The 14,169-nt window shown below is 46.2% G+C and overlaps 1 protein-coding gene across 2 annotated transcripts in view; it reads right to left on the minus strand.

Annotated features, from left to right (window-relative positions):
- ZC3H3 (zinc finger CCCH-type containing 3) overlaps positions 1–13,118 on the minus strand; it is a 2,515,563-nt gene extending 2,502,445 nt beyond the window's left edge. The window contains exon 1 of one of the 2 annotated variants that reach the window (XM_069621754.1): positions 12,875–13,118. In XM_069621754.1, the coding sequence (XP_069477855.1) occupies positions 12,875–12,920 (46 nt within the window). In that variant the 5' untranslated portion in view covers positions 12,921–13,118. The remainder of the gene's footprint in view (positions 1–12,874) is intronic. The other variant, XM_069621755.1, reaches the window with a different exon arrangement.
- Positions 13,119–14,169: the final 1,051 nt, after the last annotated feature.

Raw genomic sequence — 14,169 nt, forward strand, 5'->3', positions numbered from 1 at the left:
GAATCCAAATGTTGACATAGAGGGTGCCAGATACAGCCATTGCCCAACTCTGCAAGGTCCTCTGTCAACCGTTTTCTTTAAGGAGAGATTAAAGATTGGGAGAAATGTTCTTGCCATGCCAGATCCACCAACTCCCTTGACTGTGTAACAGCCCATTTGGTGGCATACTTGGCCAGGGAATCCGCCGCCCTTCTCTGTTTCTGGATAGCATCATCTGCATAAAGAACAGCCGATTTATTTATTTACTGGGTATTTATAAATGTGCATATATAGAAAATGGTGTTGCAAGGCACAACAAGACAAAAGAGATGGGAGTGTGTGGGAGGAGGGACAGAGATGAAGAATAACAAAACACTGTCCTATTAGGCCTTGTGTCATTTGGATCGTGCAGGGGAGTGGGGTAGGAGGAGGGAAGTGCCAGTCAGAGCCAAACGCTCTAATTCTAAGGGAAAGGATGTGCAGGTAGGAGTGGAGAGCGTGCAAGTGCTGGGAGCGGGGGCCCTGTGCTAGGCGAGTGCTAAGGGGAGGCAAGGTGAACAAGTACCAGCCGAACGCAGAGAGCAAAGGGAATTAAGTCTCACAAGTTAAGTGCAAGGAATTGGAAGCTAAGTGCAAGGATGGAACCTTTTGGTAAATATAAAGGGCCCGATTCATGGAAGTGTTTTATAATGGCTCAATCCCATAGGAAAACGTTCCATGAATCAGGCCCAGATTTGTTTCCAGAAATGACATTCACATATACCAACTCAGGGAACAGACTTGTCTAAGACCCACAATTCGGCACCTTAACAACAGTACCGCCAACCTTCCCTAGAAAAACGTCTCTATTTCTAAGGCAAAATGATCCGTGTGTTTACGCACAAAGTTTATGATGGCTCTCCCTGCTATTGATGCTCTTCTGGTTGCCAACTCTACTTGGGCTTTCCAGGACAGATTTGGAGTGATAACTACACCCAAAAAGAGAAAAAGATTTTCCACTATCTCAACAAATTCACCATCCAACTTACAAAAGGGCTTTGATTTCCCATTTTGAAGGTTGCTAAGGACCATAACTTGGGACTTAGTTTTGTTCAGAGTGCAATAATATGTTACTGCCTGTAGTTGTGTTCTCAGCACGTTTGGCGCACCGGCAAGAAGAACAGTCATCTGCAGAGAGCAAAATTTGCACAGGCTTCCCCCTTCAATGCTGGCAATATCTTTTGCAGCATCTGACACATGTTGGCATGTCATTAATGTACAGTCAAAAGAGAACTGGGGCAAGTAGGTAGCCCTGCTTAACCCCTCCCTCAGCGTGCATTTGCTAAGTGAGTTGACCATGAAGTCCTAATCTGACCTGTACTGAAGTCCTAGAATATAGAGCCCTGATAATGTCGAGCAGTTATCTACCCATTTCCACATTCACCCAGAGCCTCTTCCAGACCACCAGGTCGAAGCCGGAGGAAAACACAAGGAAAGTTGCAATTAAGGCCATTTTTCTTGGCCAATGCATATTTGCTTGACAAACGCCAAAGGATAAAAACCTGGTCCACAGTAGAGAGCCGTGATCTAACGCCCAATTGTGCCCAATGTAGTATTGCATTTTCACCAATCCACCTGTTCCATTCTTGGAGGATTACGCAAATTAAAATGTTGTCTGCGCCACAAAAGAAAGATTAAGCCCACAATATGGCTTGAAGAGTTACATGGCAACAGCAAAGCTGTCCGTTCATCTGGTGGAAGACTCCAGAGCAGATTAGAGACCAGGTCCACGGATAGAGCAAGGTGGCAGTCCAGAGTGCCAGCATTTGGTTAATTCCTCTTTCTCCCTATGGAAGGCTCTACGTGGCATGCCTTGCCAAATACAACCCAGTTAATCACTGGCATTGCTACATTGATTAATCTAAGGGAGAATTTGTGTTAGTAAGGGGAGAGTGAAATATAAATATTTTGAAGGTGCATTTTAGATGAGAATGTCGGCCGTTTCTGGCAGGGTGATGTGTTAGGTTGCTAGAGTCTGCTTGCTGTATTGTAAGATAACTGTAATAAAAGACAACTGGCCTCATTACGAGTATGGAGGCAGCCACGCTGCCTCCATACCGGGTTCCAGTACCAGGTTCTGTGAATGAGGAATTACCGGGTCATTCCAACCTTGGAGGACCCAGTAATTCCTCATTCACAAAACCAATCCCCATTCCCATTTGAGTCCCCATAGGGCTCAATGGGAATGGGGATGGAGCAAATAACGGGCCGTTATTAGCTCCTTGGTCCCCTTCCGGGACCCGCAAAGGACGTCTGGTCTGACCAGATGTTCTGTGCGGGTCCCGCTAGGTGACCTCATAATAAGGCATCCCGTAATGAACGGTGCCGGTCCCGTACCGCCATGGAAACATCTTTTTTCTTGCTGCATCCTGTCTATCATTAAGGACAGCCTCAAATATTTCTCCACCAGAATTGATTAAATTTTGGCAACCACCGACTCAATCCCAAATACTGGTCAAGCTGTATATATCCACAAAAGCCATCTTAAACATACCTCATGCAAACGCAACATCCTCTGGTAATGGCACATATGCTCAAAAGCCTTCAATTACTCATAACCACCATCTGTCATGAAGACCCATGTACCGTTATCCTCGAAAAATACTGTGCTTAGTCGATCTTATTAGAACAGTTTGCAATAATCACGGTGGCAAACTACCGTCTCAGCTCCAGCGCCTCTGCAGAGTGGAGGATGCTCCGTCACGCAGCAGCATACCTACTGCAAACAAAACAGCCACACCACAGAATGGGAACTACCCATCTACACGCCTCTTACTTGCTATAGATAAAAGCTCTCCAGCAGCACCCAGCGATATAAGGGATATAAAAATATATAGATACATATGGTCCATTTGAGCCAAGTCACACATTCCTATATTTGGTCTTCTGTAACGTGCTTAATGCCAGCGAGTGGTTTCTGAGTGCAGGATCGGATACAAACCTGTATTGCGCTGTGCTGTCTTGCTTCCAAGACAAAAGCGTTGCCCCTGAGCTATCCTTCCTCCCCAATCTATGCCTCACAATGCTTTTCAACAGACCGCATAGAGCTTGATCAAATGCCATTTCATTATTACTGCTTCATTTCAGTGTTTTCCTCACCCCTCGTCAGAACGGGATCCCATGTTAACTTTGTGACCATTATATACAATTACATCTCTGATGGTAACACTTTTTCACAGAACACTCATTCATCCAGCAAATGGAACCTGGGGTACACCCTACGTTCGTAAATTCATTTTCCATTTCTACCCGGTTTACTTTGGTCACACTGAGTATGTCAATATGGATTCTGGAACAGGTCTGGAATGTTACTAGGTTTTTGGTCAGTTGGTTTAGTGTCCAGAGCCAAAAGGCTCATCAATACCAGTGATAAAGAGCACTACAATCAGGGCAGTTAAGCTTCCAGCCCAACTTTTGTGGTTGACCTATGATGCTTCAGCTTTCAATATTTTCTAAAACAATTCCAAGACCATCTGGTTCAGAAAATGCTCCGACTGCAAACTCTCCGACCTCACTCTTTCTAGTCTTTGGGATACTCACTCACACTTCTCCCTTTTCCAGTTGAGATTTGCATCATATTCCAAACCGTAGTTCCAAACTATTCCAAAAGATATTTTTGCCAACATCACTTCCTGTTCACTCAAGCTACTTCCATCTCGCCAGTTTTGTGCTCTGTACATTGGCTGCCTGTGGCTCAGCGCATTGGGTTTAAGGTGCACTGCCTTGTACATCGTGCGTTGCACAATCAAGGGGCAGAATATCTATGGGCTAAATTCACCCGTTATCTTCCTAATCGGTCATTACGATCAGATTCGTCGGGTCTGCTCTGTGTACCATCCTTCTGCCGCTTTCGTATTGGAGGCTGGGCTTTTTCGATGGCCGCAGCCTAATTATGGAATGACCTCCAATTGGCATTAAAAAACCTGTCAAATAATTTGCCGTTAAGAAAGGCCTTAAATACCTATTTGTTTTAGATGACTTTTAGTTTTAGATGGGTATGTGGATCAATTACCTCCCTCTCAAGCGCCATGATACCTTTGGGTGACCGTGCGCTTTACACATTTTCATCTCCCACTTTTCTTGCTTCCTTTCACCTTCCCTGCTAATGCCAGATCTTGTACTTATAGGGCTTTCTGAAAGCACACGGCATCAATAAAAGGCACAAGAGTCATGATACGATATGGCATTTGCAATGCGCCTATATACAAGTGTTTCAAGGCGTGACGAGGCAAGGAAGGGGAAACAGAGGGAGGGCAGAGACAAAGATCTTACTAGGCCAAGTGTAACTGAGATCGCGCAAGTGCAGGTGATGGGGAGGGGAAAAGTGCCAGGGGAAAGAGGAGGGGGCTGTGCTGTACATATGATCAAAACAATAACAAAAAGTGTGGCCAGCAGGTGCAAGGGTAAGTGCAGACATCAGGTTTCCAAAGGTGCAGGTAGGGGGACTGTAGGGTTACAGATACAGACCCAAGTGCAAGGGTTGCAGAGGGTAGGCAGCTGACCAGTGCAGTATCAGACAGGAAATCAGCAGGGGAGAGGAAGAGAGAAGCAAAGAGGAAGGTTTTGAGGTGCTTCCGGAACAAGAAATGGTTCCCCTCAAGTTTCAGAGCGAGAACCCAGCCGAAGAAAGATCTACAATCAACTCGTTGCTTATAGAAGTGACTGACCCTGAGGGAGTTGGAGGAGCAAAGCGATCCAGTAGGAAGGTATTTACGAAGAGAGAGTTGGATGTATTGAGGACCCAGGCCCCAAAAGACCTTGTGGACAATGCAAAAGGTCTTGAACTTAATTCTTGCATCCAATGCATAGAGTACAGTGCTGGAGAGATATGATCCCTGGGCTCGAGGCCAAGGACAAGTCTTGCAGTCCTGTTCTGGATGAGTTTCAGAGGGCGGAGAGTAGAAGCAGGCAGATTTAGAAAGGGGCTGTTGCAGTAGTCCAGCATAGGGAGAACAAGATCTCTAGAGACAGGGAGCTTCTGGGGGAAGGAGAGGAAAGGAACAATACCTCTGAGGGGGTGCAGTTGGTAGTTTGTTTCTCCTCACATCTGACGTCTCTAAGAAGTCAGAGTGTTGAGTCGAAGATGACCCCAAGGTTCTTAGCCTCACAGGTGGAAGCAGGAAGAGGGCCAAGGGAGGCCAGCAATAGAGTGACAGGCATAGATTGTTGGTGGCACGCTACTCCTGGATAGCAGACAGAGAGTAAGAGATGAGAGAAGGAGAAGAGGTGGCAGAGGGGAGCCTGAAAATGAGCTGGGTGTCATCCACATGGCACTGAAAGTTAGAGCAGAGAGCGGCAATGCGGTGGGCGAGAGGTCCCTGATATTGGTTAAACAGCCGGGAGAGAGGTTCGACCCCTGGGGAACACCACGGCTAGAGAGTGAGATGGAGGAAAGGAAGGACCCAAGTTGGACCTCGTAGGGTCGATCAGAGAGGAACAAGGTCAGCCAGGCCAGGGTCTGATCAATGATACCCAGGTTATCACACAGACGATTGAGCAGGATGGCATGGTTGACTGTGTCAAAGCAGAAGAGAGATTGAGTAAGATGAGGACAGAGGGGGGATTAGAATCAAGGTTAGAGAGCAGGTCTTCACAGATGTTCAGGAGAGCAGTTTCCGTGCTTCTGGCTGCTCCGAAGCCAGACTGATGGTCATGGAGACAACCAACAGATTCAGTGAGAAGATTAAACTGGGAGATAGCCAGTTTTCCCAAAGCTTTGCCCAGGAAAGGAGTGAAGGAGATCGGGCGATAGTAAGCCGGGCAGGAGGGGGGGGGGGTCGGCTGAAGTTTTCTTGAGAAGAGGATGCACAAGAGTGCTTCACAGGGGAAGGGAAGGCTCCAGTGGCGAAGGAGTGGTTGCAAAAGTCAGCCAAGGCAGGAGCGAGGGTGTCAATGTGGTCCTTGATGGTTTTGGAAGAACAAGGAAGAACCTGTTTTGAGGAGACTTTCATAGATTGGACTGGTCTAGAAACCTCGTCAGGGGAGAACAGAGGAAAGGAAAATAAATAAATAAATAAATAAATAAATAAATAAATGAGGGAGGAGAGGCTTTTAGAAATGAAATGAGAAGCCAGGGCCGTGCAGGGGGACCTGGAGGGGACAGGAGAGGTATAGACTACAGCAGGATTGGCCTGCTCCTTGCAGATTTTGAAGAGTTTGGCCGAGTAGTTGGATGCCACAGAGATGCAGGCTTGGAAGTCGGCTCTCTTCTTAGGGCGGACAGAGAGCCCGTATTGCCTTTGGAGCAGACGGCAGGCTAGTTTGTCAGAGGATGTGCAAGAAGCGAGCCATTTCCTATCAGCCACCCTGCACTTGTGTTTAAGGGTGACGAGGTCAGTCATAGCAAAAGTTGCACTCGGCTTTGGGCTTCAAGCGGATCCTCATGACAAGGGCAAGTACATCAAGAGTATCAGAGATAGAAGAGTGGAGCAACATGGAAAGGGCTGCGTCAGAATGTGAGTCAGGCAGAGGAGGAGGAGGAGGAGGGGGTGAGAAAGTGGCGGCAAAAGCCTCAACTGACACACGCTTCTTGGGTCGGATGGCCGAGAGGGTAGGTCGCAGTGCTGGAGTTGGCTTGGCCTGAGGGGTAGAAAGGGAGGAAAAGAGAAAGTAATCACTCCAGGAGAGAGAGGAGTGGTGAGGGGGATAGAGAGGGGCAGGTCTGAGGAAATCAGAACAGCCAGAGTGTGCCCTGCAGAGTGAGTCGGGCCATAGGGGAGAATAGAAAGAGAGAGAGTCGCAGAGGTCGGGAAAAGAGTCCAGAGGGACAGGAAGCATCCAGGTGGATGTTAAAGTCTCCAAGAAGGAGGAGTTGAGTGGTCGAGGCTAGGAGGGCGGAGGAGAGGTCCGCCCACTCAATGAGGAAGGAGGTGATCTGACCAGGTGGCCGATAGATAAGAGAGTGGCCAGAGAGAGCCTGCAGACAAGGCATTCGAAAGAGGAGTAGGCCTGCATAGGAATGACAGAGGCAGGAATCCACTCTGGGAAGATCAAGGCTACAAACCCTCCGGAACAGTTGGATCTGGGCACGGAAAGGATCTTGTAGCCAGGAGAGTGTGAAAGCTTTTGACAGAGCTGGCCGTGAACCATGTCTCGGTGAGACCGAGGACATCAAGATCATGTTCTTCCAAGAGGCAGCAGATATCGGTGGAGTGTTTGACAGCTGAGCGAGAGTGGCTATATGGAGAAGGTTGCCAATCTTGAAATTCTTCCGGGGAGTAGTACAAATCAGAGGTACGCCCTGCAGAGGTGTAGAAGGAGCCTGAGGGGGGCAGAAAAGGAAGGAGGAGAGGGCAGGGTAGCCAAGGAGAAGGCAGAGGGGGGAGGCAAGGAAGCTGAAGGGAAAAATGGGACAGCAGGAGAAGAAAAGGAAACTTATAAGGACCGGGAAGCGCCTATCAAAGAGGAGAAGGTTGGCCTGAGGTACTTGGACCAACACAGTGCCATTCAGGTAAACATTAATGATGACCTTTAGAGGAGTGGAAGGGGGCGAGGAGGGCCTCCCAGCGGGTGCCACCATTAATGGGAGAAGGAGAGAGCACAGAGACCATATGAAGAGTCCATAGGTCTGGCGAGGGAACGACAAAGAGGATGTCGGAGAGGGTCTGTCTGGAGGAAGCACTGGTATAGGGGTCAGCGATAGGGAGGCCTGGGTTGGAGACCAGGATATCCTTTTTGAACTTCTTCCTACCAGACTTAGTGAGAAGAGCAGGATAGTCGATAGAGAAGCAGTTTGAAAAGATAGGAGAAACAGAGAGCACCATAGAGTAGGTGGGGGAAAGACACTAGGGGAGGAACCAAGGAGGGGTGCAAGCAGATGAGACAGAAAGGGACAAGACAAAAGGGGGCGATTGACTAAGTAGACAAGAGCTCAGATGGAAGAGCAGGCAGAAAACAAGGCAGTCCGGTAAGCAAGTCAGGTTACATGGACATCAGGAACAGAGCAGTCATTAAAAAGAGAACCTAGAGGAGGGTGGAGCACAGCAGAACACAGAACAATATACACAAGAGCAAAGTAGTCAACAAATGTAAACCTAGAAGAAGGAAGAATGCAGCAGAACACCAAGCAATACAATGCAAAACAGGCAGTCAATGAGGAAGAGCAAAGAGGGCGCATGGGTGGAGGTGGCTGGAGAAGGGGGGGCACGAGGCACACGCGATAGGGACCACGCATTGGGAGGGACCAAGCAGTCAGGGACGCGTGATGCAAGCAAACCGCACACACACGCTGAGGCACGAGAATATGTTTTATTTATTTATTTAACATTTATAAAGCGCTCACACAGCCCGCAGGCATCGAGGCGCTGTTACAGAGATTGTTTGTTTTTTTCTTAGTTGCGTAATTGTGTTTTTTTTTTTTTTTTTGTCTTAGTTGCGTATTTATAACGCGCTTAAACACCCAGAGGTTTTTAAGCGTGGACCCGGGGATCGAGCCTGTTGTTGCTTTGTGTCGTCTTGCTTCCAAGACGCGCACGCTGCCGCTGAGCTATCCTAATATAACTTTACAAATGCACAACTTACTGGGTGTTTTTACATGGGGTTACAGTAGGTGTAGGAGGGACATCATGATGGCATTATGGTGAAGAATTGCACTTGCAGAAGTGAATGGTTTTTCAGCTGTTTGGAGTACAGCAGAGATGCATTGTTCAGATGTTGAGAAAACATGCTATAAAGGTTGTGAGGAAAGGGCTTATGACCCACCGGTCCCCACTACCCACTTAGCTCTTCCAACTGTAACTCAATGAACCCATTGGAAGGAACCTTCCATACCATGCATACATTCCATTCTCACTCTGACATATGTACAGAGACAAGAGGCAAAGGAAGAGGGAAGACAGGACACTATACACCTCACCCTCTACCAAACACATTAACACCACACACACACAGAAAAGGGGCAGAATACTACAAATCATATAGCAAGAAGCTTTGGAAAAGCCAACATTTGCAGCTTTTGTATAGGAATTTTCCAGGCACTGTCATAATGGTACTACATAGCAACAGCTGGAAAATGATACAAGGACATGGGCATATGCTAGAAAATGGCTATCTAATAGGTACACACAAGAAACACTGTTGGCTTAGCCTATGCTTGTTTTGACAAGACTTCAGTGCAAGGAACAGATGGGAAGAAACATTCCGCTTATAAATGAAGTGGCTGAAGGCACACTTTGTTAAGACTTTTATTACACCAGTTGCGAATGTACTCTGCAGTTAAGCCATTCATTCTAAAACGACTACTATATTTGAAAAGATGGGTTGAAACTTGACATCTGAGCAGACCTTGGAAAACAGATTGTTTTGGGGAAGCTATCGGTTTCAACATTACATTCCATATCCAAACAACAATTACAAAAGAATTGATAACCCTCGTTTTATTACTTACAACTCACACTATGGTTAGCTAGTAATCCGTCTTCCTTTAGATTTTAATCACCATTTCAGCTGTAACAAATCAAACCTCTGCAAATCTATATGGTACTCTTATCAATACATTATGTTCTCCACATAATGTCTTTGCTAAGCAATGTGCCTATGCCAACACGTATTTTGTACTCAATCAGGGCATTCAAATAAAGTAATAATACATCCCCTTGGTGCGTACAATATATTTTAGGGATTGTATACAGACAAAAAGCACTCTTAATATTTGATGTAATAAACTTCCCTGAAGCTCATCCGTTTTCCCGTGTTATTGATTTTATTTTAAAGTAGGTTTATCTGTTTTGCCTGGTTCTCTGGTTGAAGTCTTCATTTATTATTGGGTACCCTTCCAAAAGACTGCTGCACTCAACTGGTAGGCCTTCACAGCTATTCTTGATAGTTTGTATTTTCATTTCCTCTATTCTTTTGTGCTGTCCGTTTGACCATTGGTGCTGTGCCTCACGTAGCATGAGCCACCTCAGTGTAGGGCAACGTCTGCAACCTGCGCTCGCCAGATGTTGTTTACTACGACTCACTGGCATGGGTAGATGTGAGTGCTCATCTGGACAGTCAAAGGTTGAAGATCTCTGGGATAGGAGGGAGTCAGCGTTTGAGCATGTGTTCGCTTTGGCACACACGGTCAAAAGCTGAATCCGCCTAAATGGAGATGTTCTACATAAGAAAAACGGACAAAGATCAGGGGCTATGAGTAGCACAAATGAATAGACGAAATGAAAATACAATTAATCAAAACTGACTCAGAAGGTCTACTTGTTAAGAACAATGTTCTTTGGAAACGGAACCTCATAATACATAAAGACTTCAACCGGCGAACCAGACAAAGACCAGGCCAAAAAAACTAATATACACACTTATTGGAAATTAATAAACACAAGGATCAGCCAAAGGAAACAAATAGAATATCAACATCAAAGATTATTAGAAAGGCGCTTTATGATTGAATAAAAACTCAAAAACTGAAAATATATACCAAGGAAGGAGTGTATTGTTAATTTAGTTAAATGCCTTATTGAATGTCCTGAGCACAAAACATGTGTTGGCAAAGGAATATTGACATTACGTGGAGAATAAAGTATGTAAGACAACCAAATAGATTTTCAAAAGCTTGATTATGATCATATATAATTAAAGCTAAAGGAATATTTCAAGTTAAGCATAGTGCTAGTCACAGGTTATCGGTTCTTTTGCTTTGAAAGAACACTTAGAGGTTATGCACAGCACAAAATTTGAGGTTACTTTTTGATATAGCTAGCTCAAAAAGATCCCAAAGGGGTGTGTGTTTTGGGCAGGGTGAGGCATGTAGTGCGTGGGGATGGCCTTAGGGATGAGCAAGGCAATCAATTAGCGGGTAAATAGCCAAACACCCCCCCATCTGCGTTTCCTCCTCACATTATGATATGATATGATATGGCATTTGTAACGCGCCTATACACAAGTGTTTCAAGGCGCGACGAGGCAGGGAGGGGGGAACAGGGGGGGGGGAGACAGACAACGATCCCGCTAGGCCAGGTGTCATTCAGATCGCGCAAGTGCAGGGGTAGGGGGAAGGGAAAAAGTGCAAGGGGAAGGGGAGAGGGGGAAGTGCTGAACAGGGTAAGTAGAATAAAAATAATAATAAATAGGGCCAGCTGGTGGCAAGTGCAAGGTAAGTGCAGACAAGTGCTGGGAGGGGGGGGGGCTGTAAGGGATGCAGAGACAGTCCCGCAGTGCAGGGGTTGCCAGGGAGGCAGTGCAAGTGGAGAGTGGCTGGGCCAAGGACCGAGGTCGGTGAGAGTGGCCCAGGTGCAGGTTCAGTGCAGTTTCAATGAAGAATTAGCAGGGCAGAGGGAGAGAGAAAGCAGAAGCAAAGAGGAAGGTTTGTAGGTGCTTCCGGAACCGAAGATGGTTCTCCTCAAGTTTAAGGGAGGCAGGAAGGCTGTTCCAGAGGGAGGCCCCTGCCGCAGAGAGAGATCTTCACCTCTTATTTGTATTCCAATGCGATAGTTTATGTTTTTAAGCACTGATTAAGTTCTACCAAACTGCAAAAACTAAAAAGCAAAGTTATTAATATGTTTCAATTGAACCAGGATATACTGTAAGAAGGATAGTCAGGGTGAATGAAAGCACATACATGTATTGTTAGGTCTGAAGTCTAGGGGGATCCAGAGAACCTGTATCATAACTGGATTTCATGGACTGACTGAGACAGAGCAAGTGAAGGGGTGGAGTGGGATAAAACGAGAGGTGCTGTGAGTAGCAGTCAAGAGGTGGGGTGAAGTAGGTAGGCATGGGGCAAAGTCTGTCAGGAAAAGTAGGAGCTGGAGAAAACAGGGGCAGTTGAAGGTACGTGGCAAGAAGAAAGGAGGGGGAGACCCAGCAGTGTAAGGGTGGACGGAGCATGGGCAAATAGGCGCTACAATGGGAAGACAAGTGGTAATATAAGGAAGTGTTGTAACCTGGTACGCATTAATGGTAGCCCAGCTGTGAGCATCATGGTGAAGAAGTCCATGTACGTTTTATTATACATATGTATAGTAAGCATATGGTCCATTTCCTCTTACCCACCGGCCATCCTTTAGCACTCCAGCTCAGGACCCCAACTGACACATTCAGAACATGCATACTCAAGCACTCATCAACATTCTCCTGAGCTGTCAGTCACACCACACACCAGCATTCCAATGGCATTCAGAGACGGCCAGCGGGACAACCTTCTTACATCATAACAGTAATGCAGGGGCAATTGATCATATATGTATATAGGGAGGAGAGGGGGGTATGATGAAGTAAAGAGTAGATCGAGCTGGTATGTGTGGTAAGCAAACAGGCTGATGATGGGACAGGCAGGTGGCTAGCATGAATAGTGTGGATTTGAGCAGGTTAATGGGAAGTGCAGCATCAAACAGAAGTAGAAAGGAGCGGCAGGCAGGGGAGTGATAGGGAGAACATAGGAGGTGCATTATGGAGCCGCCCAGAAGAGGTGTGCTCGGTCAGATGGTGCAGGCGAGGGATTCATGCAGTGGGGCAGGTGGCGGTGTAATTAGGATATCAGAGAGAGCTGCATGGGCCAGACAGAGGGGCTATTTGAGAATAACGGGGTGCATCTTGCAGACAGGGAGAGGAATGAATAGAATAATGAGGTTAGCCCGGGAGGTATTAAGTGGGGTGTTTGAGAAGAATAACACGAATCAGTGAGCAGCAGAAGGGATATTAGGCAAGGAAACGGGTGAAGAACGAGCAGCCATATGGGTAGAGCAGGCAGGTCACTGCGTGGAGAGAAGGCGTGAAAGAACGAGTGGATGGAGTAGAACAGGCACGAAGGAACCAACAAGTTCAAGTTGACAGGAGGTCTGGACCCGGGGCTATGCTGCCCATGCTGCCACCGGTCTGTCTGGTCCCGCCCTCCCCATAGCCCCGCCCCTTCCTGGCTCACCCTGCAATAGCTCGATCTGCCTGCGCAACGACTCCTTCTCCGCCATATTCCAGCCGCCTCAGGAACAACTCCAAATACCGGATAAACGGCGCGCGCTTTTCTCTCGTAGTAACACGGAGGACTCCAGCAAACGTAGCGGACAGGACGGGCTCTGTCATAGACACCGAAAAGGGACAGCGGAACAGCGCTGCTGGACTATCATGGACATAAAGAAAAGACACCAAGGCCCGACGATCTTGAACATAGAGAAAAGACCAGGAGACTGGAAAACATAAAGGGAGGACTACAGCTGTCGGACTGTTCTACTAGAGAGAGACCTACCCATGTTTTTTTTTCTTTTTGAAACTCGTTTTTTATTGATTTTAGTGCCAAGTACAAATACCTGAGTAAACAGGTTTAAAAAATACTTTATATTGCAATATAAGTGGTGATGAACAGATATCCAAAGGAACGTAAAATATAAAAACTGTATCAGCAAGTAAATGTGGGTTCTATGTCAAGACAGGGAGGCTCTTATGCTTTCACATAACTTTACTGTTCCAGCAGCATCATTAAAGAATAACAATAACTCAGAAAAGCTAATAAAACTACAAGTCCCAACAATTTACAGTCGTTTTGTTTGTTTGTTTATTTGTAATGAGTGCCAGACCCAGGGGTAGCAGAGCATAGAGAATACATGAATACTTTCAGCTTGAGGTTACATATTTAGAAAGACAGAAGGACAGGCAATTGCTGAAGGATAGCATCAGTCAGCTTTTTGAGAGGTATATACATACAATCAGAACCAATACAAAATTACAGGTATCTAGTCATTGCATCTAATGCCATTCCATCAAAATGTTTTCATCTAAAAAATTTCCGGGTTGGGGGCAACCCCCCCAAAAGAAATGCATTAGATGTACATTTTTTCGATGGAAAAAATTTGATGCAAATGCATGTTGATGCAAGGAATTGGATGCAAAGACCATAAACCAACATTCATAGCTCTCAACCATTTGTGTCACAAAGGCGGGTGAAAACACCCAATTTTATTTTTGGCGGGTGAGAGGCCCATTGAAATGAATGGGCATGCAGGAGGCTTGGCGGGTGAGTCAGCTGTTTAGAAGGCGGGTGACACCTGCCAAAAGCATGTGAGTTGAGAGCTATGAACATTACATAATATACAGGTTGAAGTTCAGCATCTACTGATTTAGTAGCATCAGTCAGCTATTTGAAAGGTATATACATACAATCAGAATCAATACAACATTACATAATATACAGGTTGAGGTTCAGCATCTACTGATTTAGTAATA

The sequence above is a fragment of the Ambystoma mexicanum genome, chromosome 5q (genome assembly GCF_040938575.1).
Source record: "Ambystoma mexicanum isolate Mex_15411 chromosome 5q, UKY_AmexF1_1, whole genome shotgun sequence".
Taxonomy (NCBI): Eukaryota; Metazoa; Chordata; class Amphibia; order Caudata; family Ambystomatidae; genus Ambystoma; species Ambystoma mexicanum.